Below are 14,353 nucleotides of genomic sequence, written 5' to 3' on the forward strand. Positions count from 1 at the left end.
TGTAAAGAAAGATAAACCTGAGGTGTTTATAGGTAAATGGTCACAACTGGAGAGCATACTCATAAGTGAAATAAATCAAACATACACGTGCAAGCACTGCATTGTTTCACTAGTGTAAAATCTGAGTTAATTTAATCTAGGAGGTATGATAGACATTGTGAAATGATAGGAAAGCAGTCAAGTTTAAAGTGCAACATGGATGTGGGAAAAGAGAAGGGAAAGAAGGAGAAAGTTTGTATGTATGTATATGCAGGATAGTTGACATGGCTGTTCTACTGTCTTCTATTTCTTTGCTTAAAGAAACTGTCAGTGAGTCCTTGGTTGATCAGTATTTCATGTCTATATCTGTTTTCATGAGAAGCCACTTTGAAGATATCAATATGTAATACAAGAAGCATTGTTAATTCCCTACCACTTTGTAACTCTGTATTGTCTGTACTGTTCTTTTGCTATTTTGTAAAATGTTGTCTGTCTGTTAATGTTTTCCTCCTTTTATTTTTAAAGTAAAAAAAAAAAGTTTGAGTAGGTGTTTACTATGGGGCATCACTGTTGCCTAGTTGAACAAGTGAGATCGCAGTGGACAAAGCCCATCACTTCAAGGAATGATGGCCCCATAGAGCTTTACCTCTTTTTTGCAGTGTTTGTTTGGTCAGCACATGATCTCCTCTGCTTCTCTTGTAGAGGACTGTCAACTTGTCTTCATTCCTAAAGCTTGAGCTTCTCCGAGGGGCCACTTTATTTGTACTAGTTAAATTATCATTGTGTTCGAATTAGAGGAGCCCTTTTTAGTGAGATGTGAACTGTATCCCAGGACTTAAGGGTGTGGAATCAATAGTGTTGGTGTTCACATAAATCCTATTGGTACTTTAGCCATGTGGCCTTGGGTACACTCTGCCTCCCCTTAACCTTCATTTTTGAGATGGGGATAAGTCCTTACTACATTGCATTGTGGTAAATAGTAAACCAAATAGTATGTCGTTAGCTCTTAAAAGATTGACTGTCACAAGGGCAGCACTTTCTGAATGTTGTCTGTTACCATTGTTATAGTACTGCTTCGGGGGAAAAAAAAGCTAGGATAATAAAGACTGCTTGCTCTGAGGTGTATCCTGGTTGGTTTTTTGTTAATATTTATTATTTATATAGGTCTGTCTTATTTTGAGAAGGATCTTAGTCTTAATAGCTACTGTGTAGGTAAGCCACAGCTGCTTTGAATAGCCCCATTGATGGTTTTCTAATTGGGGAATAAGCAAACTTTCCAGCAAGAGAGTGCTTTGCTGTCCTTGTAGTAGAGGCCAGATATGCCCAGGTTGGTCGAAGCACTTACATCTCCCCTTCTGGTGCCATTGCAGGGAACTGGGCAGAAGTAGACCTTGTGGTGGCCTTTATACTTATGTTGGCTTTCATGACATGTTTGTGTTCTTGCTATAGATGTTCCTGCTTCTGCCCCGCCACTCTTGGCTGATGGTAGCCTTGTTAATGTGGTTTCCTGCTTCCATGAGGAATAGCCTATGGTTCAGAATGAGGAAAGGAGCAAATACAATTTGATGTTTAATTCTTTTCTTTCACTTGTCCAAAGGAAGTGTTTAGTTTGATGGTTTAGTTAAAATAGTTTGTCTTCTGTAGAGTAGTCTCTGGGTGACAGTACAATAGACATAAAAAGCAAAGTGCTGAGAAATGAAGGAGTTATAAAGTAGTCTGGTATCCCTTCTTCTACAAAAAAGTCCTTCTACAAAAAAGTAGTCTGGTATTCCTTCTACAAAAATGTCCTGAGGGTTGCATCAAGTGCTAACCATAGGAATGTATCAGTGAACAAAATAAACAAATTCTTGCTCTCATGGAACATACAGTTTAGGGACAGAGACAGGTAAAAATTAAGAAGTTACACAGTACTTGGTGATCATATAACACTTCTTATAACTTGTGCATGCTTCTGGTTTTATTCACAGTGAAAATCAGAACCTCATAGTATCTGCTACCGGCCCTACCCCCTTACTTTTCTGACCTCATTCTCTGCCACTGTCTCTTTCTTCTTGCTGGTTATCATGCTCTTTGGGCTTTCCAGACCAACTCTTTTTTAGGGTCCTTATTCTGGCTACTTCTCTACTTGAAATGTTCTTATCCTCCTAGATAAATTATTTCAAATAATTTCTTCTTGTAAGGATGTAGACTTTTCAGTAAGGCTCACCTTAACTAACCTGATTAAATTACAATCCACTTGTACAGCCATTAGGGTAGATTGTCAGCTTGATTAGCTTTGGGACCTGGGTCATGGAAGTATGGCCTTGAGGTCAAGTCCTTTAACCATGTGTCTAGTCCTTTAACCATTCTTCTCCAGCATGGCTCCTCTGCCCTGCTTCCTAGTTGCCATGAAGTGTAAATAGCTTTGTTCCACCATGCCCTTCTACAGTGATGTTTCTGCCTTAGAGCCAGCTGACCATGTACTGAATTCCTTGAGGTAGTGAGATAAATTAACCTCCCTTCCTTGAAGTTGTGGGTGTTGGGAATTGTGTACCAGCAATGGGAAACCTGACTGATAAAACTACCTTTGCAGCAATCCTGGCTTTCTTTTTGTGCTCTCCCCTGCCCCCCATTGTATGTACCAGTTTTTAAAATGTTTATTTGTGAAGTAAGTTTAATGGGGCCAAGTATCTTCGTTTTGTTTATTACAGTATATTAAGTGCTTACGTAGAAGAATAAGTGGCACCCGGTAGATAATCAGTATGTATGAGTGAGTGGAAATGAAAAGTAGTATGGAAAAATTTTAAAAATAATTATATTAATTTCTTGGGGCTGCTATAACAAATTAGCAAAGTCCTGGTGGCTTCAAAGAGCAGATATTTATTTTCTCACCATTCTGGAGGCCAGAGGTCCCAAATTAGTGTATCAGAACATTTGCTTCCTCCAAATGTTCTAGGGAAGAATCTACTCTTTTTTTCCGCCCCCAGTTTCTAATGGCTCCAAATGTTCTTAGACGTGGAGGCACATCACTCTAGTTGCTGCTTCCATGGTCACATCACTTTTTCCTATCCTACCTTAAAAGTCCTCTGCTCCTCTCTTATATAATGACACATGGAATTTGTATTTAGGGCCCAAATGGACAATCCAGGATAAGTGCATCTGCCAACATCTTTAACTTAATCACATCTTTTGGTATATGAGGTGTTATATTCATTCTTTTGTTATATGAGATAAATGTCACAGATTCCAGGGATAAGAATGTGAATGTGTATTTGGGGGAGCCATTATTTGCCCATTCCAAAGGAGATAAAGGAATGTTCTGGTTATAGGAGGAAGAATTATCCCCAGGGTACTACCTAATAGGACATTGGAAGTAAAGCCTGAAGACTGCTCTCATTCTTTCTCCCATTTTTACTGAAATTTTTACTTAGATCACATTTTTTTTCAAACTAAATATATACACATTCTCATACACACACAGAAGAGTACACAAGATGATATGATTTTCACGTACTGGCCTCCCCAGATAACATTGATATAGTTGCTTCCTATCTTTCATTGTTCCTCTTAAAGTAAACATTAGCAATCCACTCAAAGTCTTTTCTGTTTCCTATTTCCATCTCCTTTCCTGCCTATATAGAGCAATCACTATCATTATTTGGTATGTGGTCAGTCTTTGGCTTTATACCTTTATTGTATTATTATTCACACATAATATATGGAGCTGTGTGTTTGTCTTAAAATGTTCCTTAGAAATGGCATTATACTGTGTATGGCAAGCTGAAGCTTACTTTGTTTTTTTTGTAAATCAATTTAGATTGTTAAATACAGATCTAATTCTTTTTTGTGTGTGTGTGCAGGGAATTGAACTCAGGACCTTGCACTTGCCTGGTAAGCACTGTAACCGATGTGCTATGTTCCCAGAACCCAAGTTCATTCATTTTACTGAAGCTCTTTATGGCAAGTTATGTCTGTGTCCTGGCTTCAGAATATACAGTACAAATTGCAGAGGCCTCTCATTAACCAGGTTCACTTCCATGCCAACGCCTGTTGGATCAGCCTGGCTTTAGCAGATGGAGCACTAGAATTGCTCAAGCCTGGAGCTCATGTCTTCTCTGGAGGGTCAGGATGCTTTGCAGTTCCACTCAGGATAACATGTGTGAACTTGTTTTTTTTTTAAACGTATGTGCAGCATCCAAAAAATACAATTTCTGCTTGACTTTGAAGGTTGCACTTGGAGATTGTATCTTCTGGGAAGCTGGCCCTGATCCTCAGATCATGTACAATGCCCTTGTATGTTCTGTTATTGTTAACAGATACCATGTAGCTTCTTCTTGTCCTTGCTGTGTATGCTTTCAGGGTAGGGAGTGTGTTTGTCTTATTTTCTATTGTGCCTCAGGATGTACAGGGTCTGGCACATAATTAAATAGCACGTTTTTTCATGAGTGATTTCACTGATTAGTAGAATTTTCACCCTCATTTCCTTTTCAGATTCTTCTCATGAGCATTAATTTTCTGTGGCTCTGGGGCTTTTGCACCTACCTTTTAGATCTATTAAAATTCTAGCTTTTTTCACATCTTCTAGTTTGTATGAATGATTTGCCCTTGCCTGGAATTTTTTTCTTATTTAATGATGAAAGTTCAAGGAAAGTTGAAATTGCTGAAATGCAAACGTGAAACTACTTCTCAAAAATCATTAAAGATGAGCCTCACCCAGTCCTTTCATTATCACCAGTATCCTTTTTGTTTGTTTATTTTGTTTTGTTTTGGTGGGTTTTTTGTTTGTTTGTTTTGACACAGAATCTTGCTATGGAGTCCAGGCTGGCCCTGAATTTACAGCAATCCTCCTGGCTTAGCCTCCTCAGTTCTGGGATTGCAGGTGTGTGCCACCACACCGGGCTCATATCAATATCCTTTGGTTTTCATGTGTATACAGTAATTTATTTTTAATCTCAAATATCAGCCGAATATATTTTATGCACGTTTACTTTTGAATCCTTTTTAGTATCAAGGAAATTTGGCAAAGATAGAGTCATCCTAAGGTTTAGAACTATTGTCCTGGTCTCTATGAGGAGACAAAAAGCCATGATGTGTGGAAATGGGATGGAGCCTTATACTTTGTTATAAACCAGCACTGCATTACCTAGAGTATTAGAGAAACCATTTGAGAAATACAGATTCTCTGGTATATTTTCTGTGTCCATCATGCAAGTTAGATTGTAGCCCCTAGAATCCTGGCTGTGGTAGGAGTCATTTAACCAGGAAGGCATTAAATATCTGGATAAACATTTAGCTATAATGAAACAAACCACAATGAATTTATAAGCGGCTCATTGAAACTTTGTGGAGTGACAACCTAAGAAGTTTATACCAGGCATCTAATAGAATCTAATTATATGGTACAATATGATTTATTATTAAAAAGTGTATAAGTCTACTGATACTACTTTGTGTTATTTTAAATCAATATATAGTAGGATTTTTATAGATTTTATAACTAGGGAGTTCAATTTAAATCTTAGCATCTGTCTCCCAACTCTGTATTTACTCTAAACTGTTATATTAGTTTGCTCTGAGTTTTCTTAACTATGGAAATTATCAACAGTAAAACCCCTACATTACAGGCAATTAGTGATATCACTAAATCTAATGGGATAATCTATGTTCCAGGGAACCTACCACATGTGCTAGGTCATTCTAAGCACGTTCTGCAGGCATACTGTTTTTCTGCATTTATAGCACTTTACTCAGTTCTGTGCTGAGTGAATAATCTCATAGTTAAATTTGGACTAATAGTCCTACTGGCATAGTATATCTGTGTTCCAAAATGGGATTATCTTTTATCTATCCATAGAAAATAGTGATAAGATAAGTGGATGGTATTAAAATCAAGTTGCAATTTTATTCCCCTCTAGGTTGCTTCCCAACGCATTAGTTCAGTGGACCTCTCGTGTTGTAGCCTGGAACATCTGCCTGCCAACCTTTTCTACAGCCAAGACCTCACCCATCTCAATTTAAAACAAAACTTCCTAAGGCAAAATCCCAGCCTCCCAGCTGCCAGGGGGCTCAATGAACTGCAAAGGTAAGCCTGCAGAAATGTATGGATCACTTGGAAGGGGTATAAAGACCACCTTCTGATTGCTGTCTCTTAAATATGCTGACTGAAAGAGCTATAGCATATAAACTTCCTGTCTCAGAGGGCATGTTAGTAGGGCTTTATTTATTAGTGAGGACATTATTTATCAATTCCCATTCTAAACTTTTCCTTAAATTTCCTTCCTTGAAGTTGATGATTTTAGTATTTCTTAACTGGACAGAATTTTTTTGAAGGAGAGGGAGAGACAGGGTTTTTTAAGTAGTTCAGGCTGGCCTTGAGCTCACTATATAGCCCAGGCTGGCCTCAAACTTGAGACACTCTTTCTGCCTTCTGCCTTAGCTTGTCAAATGCAGGGATGATTACAGGTGTGTGCCACCATGCCGGGCATTAACCGGATAGATTTATGTAAGAACAATTCTCCTTAAACTAGCAATGGAAAAAAGCTAACGCCATTTAGGAGATATCTTCCAAATTTCAGGAGTTTGTTTGTTGAATTATTTCTTTTGAAATTTATAGGTCAATTTTTTCCACGAAAAGTCATTTAAATCCATTAACACGGTGTGATCTGGGAATTGGCATATATTTCAGGAGTTATACATTAAATAAATAAAATCTTTATAACTAGGGAGATGGGTCTTAACTTCACTATGTCTAAAAGAGATTTATGATTTATAATATTCCTTCATGTTTCTTTTTGGAGCAGTGTAAATCTTAGGTCTGTGATAAATTAAGCCCCTGCACTTATATATTTGTTGAAAATATATGAGACTATAACTGTAAAAGTGTAACATTTAAGCAAGTAGTGACTCCTTTGTTTTTAAATGACTGGTATGTTTAGAGAGTAACTAGTAGTAAATAACCATTAGATATGTGTATGTGGTTTTTAATTTCTGGAAAGAATACTTCCAAAATTGCTTATTATAACATTTGTGTATAAAATTGGAAAATAGGAGAGTATCATAATTGTCTTTTCAGATGATTGTATTCTTTGATACTAATATTGAATATTGAGCAAGCGATCATTTCTGAAATGTTAGGAATCTATCGGCGGATTATTTGAATTCTTCAGGACTCACTGGGCTTTCTTGCAGTTTGAGTGTATCATTACCCCTTTACCATTTCACTGCCTTAAATGTTGGCTACTGGGGAAATATGATTCATTGTCTAATACAAGCATTTCAAATGCTGACGTGTTTCATTGTTCAACTTGAAGAAGTTACATTTGATAATATCACCATTTATCTTACCTGAAAATTCAAGTGTTAGAAAGTTGTCAGACATACAGGAGAAATAAGTTTTCCAAATTTTTAGTTTTCATTTGAATGTAACCTGAAGCAACCATCTCATTCATTTTGGGGGAAATATCTGCCACATATTCAAGTGTGAGTAAGGTAGTTTGTCAGTTGTTCTTTCAAGTAAAAGTAGTATTCCATAGAATGGAATGATAATGATTAGGGTGGCCCACAACTCAAATTATCCTTGCAAGTGTTTGCCTTGAGATAGCCATCATACTTTAGTATGCACCAGAAGAACTATACAGGAACTTCCAATTTTCTTACCCAGAAAATTAAAAAGATGTGCACTCAAAGAGTTGAGATATTATAAAAATAATTCTACTGAATTATTAAAGACATTCTTAAGTAAAACTGGCATTGCACATTTTTTAAAGGATATTTTTATAGTGATTGCCTGGCAAAGAAAAATACAGTGATAACCAGGACAGTTTGCTGCAATGAACTAATTACATAGGCAGAAGAGACTCCAGTAAAGGTACAGTGCTCAAGCAATTCCTAAATGTTCCCTGTAGTTGATGAGTACTGTGAACGTACACTACAGCAGACTCTATATGCTCTGAATATTGATGTGAATATTTGTACGGGTACTTGTACAACATAGTTGTTTTATGTTTTACTTTTTGTATTTTTTTAAGTTTGTTTTGTTAAAGGGGTAGATACATTATTATTCAGTCTGTTTTATGGTTTGAAGTTACTTTGAAATCTTTGTATTTCACAGTAGTGTAGACTTCAGTACTTCTGTTACAGAGCAAGAGCTTCCCGTCATACTATTGGATCCTGCTGTCTTACAATAGAAAGGGAAATTAAGATTCATCCAAATTAATGCTCCCTTGTTAGGGATGAAGTTTATGGGCATGTTACATGCCAAAGTCTGGCTAGTGGTTATCTTCTAGAGTGTTGGAGGTTGTGGGGTGGAATTAGAGCATGACTTGAAGAGGGTCTCAGCTATATGTTATGTATTTTTGTTTTAAAAGGAAAAAATTAGGGACCAGTCTGGCAAAAAAAAAAATGTTAGCATTTGAAAAAGGAAAATACTCAGATGATCATTGTTTTGCATATTTTTCTGCTTGAGTATTTCATAATAAAAATTAGAGTATGTGCTGCCAAACTGAGCAACATAATAAAAAGTTAAAACCTAGAAAGATTTAAGTGTTCTATTACTTCATACAGGAGAGAGATGATGCTCCCAAAGAGCTAGTATTTGTGGAATAAGTAAATATCCAAAGATATTTTGTAGAAGCATATTTTTGACATGAACGTGATTTCAGCAGGATTCAAGTCCTGCCTTGCCTATTAGTTTGTTCAAGACCTAATTGATTCCCATAATCTGTTGGCTCTGTACCTATATCTTTTGAACACATCTCCTTTACCCCCTGTGGTCTGCTGTACACACCCTTTCCCTGCTGTAATGGTAACAGTCCTCAGCTTTCACCTGGACTACTTTGGAGAATGATTATTTTACTGCTTTTCCTTAAAGCAACTCAGCATCTGTGTTTTTCTTGTCAATAGTTATATATATTGTTTTGGTTTTGTTGTATTTTGTCTTTTAAAAGGTTTAAACTTTTCCCCATAAGAGCAACATCATGTCAGATTTTAAAAATCTTGATAAACAGTTCCAGTACATCTTTCCACCCAAGGCCTACTTCCTAGGTTGCTACATTTGAGGTTTTGTGATTTTTATTTTATTTTATTTTGGGGTTTTTTTTGGCTCTTTTGGCTTCTTTCATTTTCCTAAATACTATGCTGCCTATGTTTTGACTTGCATTATGGGACATTATTGGTTGACTTATTGCTATGAGAGATAAGGATTTAGCTATAATCTTCTTGCCCCATTCAACATGTACAAACTTCACCTTTTCCTATTCTTGCAATATACAGTTACCAATTTTGGGTCAAATCAGAATTCACTGTTTCTCTTTATTATGAGCATAAAGCAGTTATTCACAGCTAAGGACCTGAAATGCAATGATTACATTTATTTTCTCACACTGGCTCAATAGCAACTTTTCTATTTTTCACTTTCATGCTTTTCTTTATCTAGTATTTGTAACCTCTCTGTCACAACTCCTAACATTCTTCTCAACACTTTTTTATTGGGTGGTACTTTTCTCCAGCATACATAGGAAGTACAGTTTGCAGATCTGTTTTATAGGGTGTCGCACTTTTTTTAATTTTAAAGAGAATAAAATAAAAGTAACAATAAAACAGTTTCAAAACAGGCTAGTAGGAGAGTAACAATAATTAATACATTGCATATTATCTTCATAGTAGTTATTCTGAGTACAGGATATAGGCATGAAATCTTGTCCAAACAATATTAGCACAAACCTTTCTTTTCAACGAACTAAGAGAAATTAGCTGTAGAAACTATCATGACTATCTTATGTATAAATGTGTTTTTTCTTTTTCCCTTGCTTTCTTTCCCCTTTCCCCCATCAATTTGTCTTCTCTTTCAGACAGTTTCTTCCCAATTGGGTGCGATGCTTTTATTTGAAAAGAATCTTTTGGTCTTGTGCCTGGGCATTGCATGCAAGGACTTGATATAAATGGTTGCACATATATTCCCATGTTTACCTTTTATGTATGTTTCTTCTTAAAAAGTAAAACAGAGCATTCTAAGAGACATATTATCAGCATATATTTTATAGTATAGTATATGATACAAAGTTATGACCTTGATATAAGGTGGAAGGTTTTTAAGTTTTACATTGCAGTAAAGGTTTATGCTTTATTTCACTTTAAGCATGGGAGGTAGACATAGGGAATTTTGTATGTGAAGTTTGAGGATCTGGTGAAACTGCTGCTGTTATCCTTCAGAAAAAAAACGGGCTTTAAAGTAATTTTTTTTTTTTTACTGCACGTTACTACAAGATGCTTGTCTTTCATCCCCCTTGCCCAAGAGTTTATTGAAGCATTTTCAAAGTAATAAGCCTCATATGTACATATTCATAATATTTTTTATGCCAGGAATTTAAATTATATATTTAAGAAAGTCATTACTTATATTTGAGAAATCATTAATGTACTTCTTTAATGTTCAAAGAGTATGATTTTAAGATATGCCATGTGTTTAATTGCTTATTTTTATTTGCATAAAGAATTTATGCTAACCAATTGCTAGTGTATTTTCATGGGAATATGTTAGAGAAGTATCAAAGGGTATAACCCCTTTTCATAATTTTTATATTACCCTTTTGATAATTTTTATAGTTTTACCCAAGTATCAGTGAATTAATTTTAAGATTAATGTTGGGGCAGATTTCTAAGGAGAAGCTTAAAGTACAGTGCAGTTATAACAGGTGGGAGGAGTAAGTACATGTCCCCTTAGTTTTCCTTCTTGCTGCAAATTTTCACATTATACAAATGAGCTATTTCCACAGAACATTTAAGTTGGTATTTGCACCAGCATTCTAAATCTGGAAAGGTGGCATGCTGATGTACACACATAGATCAGCAGTTTCAAGAGGGAAAACATTGTTCTTGGAATTACTACTGTTTTTTCTTTAATGGCATTGGAATTCTTCAAATTACAGTACAAATATGAAGAGGCAAGTAGCAGTAAATTTTGGTGTTTTGCTGGTATCTTTCCTCATTGTATATCACTAGTAACTCTAGTATATTATTTATATTTTTGTTTTATTAATGGGTAACATTTTACTTAGGATAACTGTATCTTCATTTCAGTGATCTATCTGCTCTTCATGCAAGATTGTCATTATTTGCATAGAGAATGATTCTTAATAAAATAGGAAGTTTTCTTATAAAGTCAGTGAAGGATATAACCTTTCTGTGGGTTTAAATTCAAGGATTTTAACTTTCCTTCCTTAAGTTTGTTTTTAATACCATATAATATGAACTTATTTACTGTATATTGGAGCTTGTGTTTTACTGTATTCATATATTTAGCTCTTAAAAATTTTTGTTTTTATCATTTATTCTGTGAACAAAATTTAGTGTCAACATTTTACCATATAAATAAATTTAGCTTTTAAAAATTTTACCAATTTTTAAATAATTGATCATTTACTAACATTGCGTGGAAGGGATCTAGAGTTTGGAATTGTACTGGAGGCAGAATTTTTCCTGTATTCTGAAATCCTCTTCACGTGGGCTAGAGTATTAAATTGACGTGACAGGGTAACGTGAGAAAAGCATACACATTTTTACATGTACATGGCAGCCCCCATAGGAAAATAAGGCCCAAAGCCATGGCAGAGCCTGCATGTTGATGTGCTGGGTTGAACAAATGGAGGCAGTTACAGAAAAGCAACTAAAATATATGGGGAGATCAAAGAGGTAACAGTTATTTTAACAGGGTCTATTTCTACAGAATTCTTTCAGGCTTCATTCCCCATCTCTGGCAATAAGAATGTTTCTCTCTCTGGTATGGGAAAGGCATCTTTTGCCTCTGTGGGGAGGTCACAGCGCTATTCTCACATCTGACGTTTTTCTCCTAGCTTAAAACAATCCCTATACCAAAGAGGCATATTTTGGAAGTGGTATGTTTTACTATCTTTCATGAGTGTTGATACATAGGTTTTCTTTTTTTTTTTTTTTTTTATCATGATATCCTGCAGTATTTAGAAGGAACATAAATAAAACAAAATGAAAAGTTTAATACTAATAATATGCATGTTTCTGGTTGCTTTAACCATAGTAATTGGAAAGTTGGTCACTTGAAGTTAAATGTCATTTTTTAGACCATTTTCATTTACTAAACATTTCTAATTACCACTTTTAGAGATTCTTGACAAATTTGTTATCATTGAGATATGAGATATACTTAAATTGATTTATTTTGTATATGTGAAATTAGAAAACTTACAAATATTCTGTAAATTTGAAAATGTTAAGAGTGTGTCCGTCCATGGAATAAGGGAAGTGAATTCACCTTCCAGATCTTACTGTTTATAGGTAAATTGGTACAGAGAAACAGCTAGCACATCTAGAGGGGCCTAGCTGGTTCTAGGAATGGAATTGCTTTTATGGGGAGAGTACTAACTTTAATTTTAGTGAAATTGATATTTCTAAATGAGTCAAAAAATTGTGAATGAAAACAAAGACAAAAACAAAACAACACAAAAACCATAAAGATGATACAGAATTTTAAAACAAGATGATAGGAAATCAACAATGGTTATTGTATTACTTACTGTTATCTTCAAAGTAGTTGCTCACATTACCAGATATAGGCATGCAAGATTGAGCAGTTAAAACATTAACTGTTTCTTTCAATAAACCAATAGAAATTAGTAGTACAATTTCCTAGCTATCTTGTGTGAGTGTTTATGTATATTTCCCTTCTTTCTTTCTTTTCTTTTTTCCCTCATCCCAGTTGTTCTTTCCTATTAAGCAGTTACTTTCCCTTTTACAATATCTATTGTACCCTTCAGTTTTATTTACTCTTTCAGATTCTTACACTAGGGATACCATGTTTTTGTTTTTGTTATTTTGTTTTTGTTCTTTTCTCTTTAAAATAAAAAAAATAAAAATCAGAGGTAATGAAGTATGTGGTCTCAATTCTATGGAAATTTTGATTTTTAAAATAGAAATGTCATAGTAAAACTAGAAAAAGTTCATTTTTTGCTAAATTATTCGTAAAGGAAAGTAACACACTTTTCTCCACTCACACAGTCACCAAATTAATGCTTGGTCCTGTCATTTATTCAGGGTGAACATGGAAAAATGTGTATCTGAGTATCAGCTGTCTCTGACTCATGTGGATTTCTGAGACCTCAGTGCTCTGCTCTGTCTCATATTTTTATACATGGCACACACTTATTTCCTGTACGTCTGTGCTATGGAAATTATATATCCTTATAATATTTTAAAGGCATGACTTTAGATTGGTATATAACAATACCTAAATAATATTTTTAAAGAATTACATGAAAAAATAAGATGTAAATTATAAAAATAAAAGTGAATCATGAATGAATTTTTAATATGATATAATGCCCTGTCTTTTCTAACATTCCCCTTTGAAGACTGAATTTTATTGTCCTTTATTACTGTTGTTCCTCACAATTTCACAAAATTTTATATAGTAGTTTAAATAGAGCCCTTTACAGTGTATGAGAATAGCAGTATTGCCTTAACTTTTGAACACTTGATGTTACAGTTAATTTTTGCCCCAGTGACTAACATGGTAGGAACCATGAGGAAAGATTTGACCTTAGTCTGTCACCTTGGTTACTTAACCATATTCTTTGTTTATTTTGATTGCTCTGCTTGGCTTTGAGCTCCTACAAGGCAGGAATCAGGTCTTCCTCAGAGGTCATTACTGTTGCTAGGTAGACCATTAAATGTATACACTGTAATTACATGAATACATGAGTGAATGGTAGTGGGAATTGTTGTTGGTCATTCAATTATGTGTTAAGTACTTCTTTCAGTAAGTATTTGTAGCAACTTGTAGAGTGCAATGAGACTGGTAATTTACCATTCTATTTCCCTTTGGTTGAACGTATGGTAAACCTGAACAAAATGAGATATTTCAGAAACATTACATGGAAACATTTATAACAAAGAATTGGAAAGGAGTTGAATGAGAAAAGGAGACATTAAGGTTCAAAATGGATAGTATGATACTACACTTTGTAAAGGTGTTAAAAAAAAAAAATCTGTGGGTTGGTTTACCATTCTTTAAAAATACCTCATATTCTCTGTGCCATCCCTTCGACCCTTCATCATCTGGCAAACCCAAGCTAACAAATTCTACCTGCCCTTCAAAACATGTTTGCAGGCACTTCTGTTTCGTGAAGCTTTGGTTATTTCCCAATTCCACGTGACCTTTTCATCATCTGGATTGTTAGCTGTCACTCATCAGTTATATACTTCGTAATAAACATCTGAAAATTTCTAAAATTATTATTTATAAATTTCTTTTTTATTTGTTTGTTTTTGTTTTTCTTCCAGTACCAGCAATCAAACTCACGACCTTGTGCTTTCTAGGCAGGCGCTTTGCCACTGAGCTAAATCCCCAACCCCTAAATTTCTTGAT

The 14,353-nt window shown here is 35.0% G+C and overlaps 1 protein-coding gene across 1 annotated transcript in view; it reads left to right on the forward strand.

The window, feature by feature from the left end:
- Phlpp1 (PH domain and leucine rich repeat protein phosphatase 1) overlaps positions 1 to 14,353 on the forward strand; it is a gene marked incomplete in the record, with an annotated part of 209,432 nt that overhangs the window by 129,078 nt on the left and 66,001 nt on the right. The window contains 1 exon segment of the mRNA XM_013511215.1: positions 5,874 to 6,040. Within this exon segment, the coding sequence (XP_013366669.1) occupies positions 5,874 to 6,040 (167 nt within the window).

Source organism: Chinchilla lanigera, unplaced genomic scaffold, assembly GCF_000276665.1.
Source record: "Chinchilla lanigera isolate Chin_1 unplaced genomic scaffold, ChiLan1.0 scaffold00001, whole genome shotgun sequence".
NCBI classification, from domain to species: Eukaryota; Metazoa; Chordata; class Mammalia; order Rodentia; family Chinchillidae; genus Chinchilla; species Chinchilla lanigera.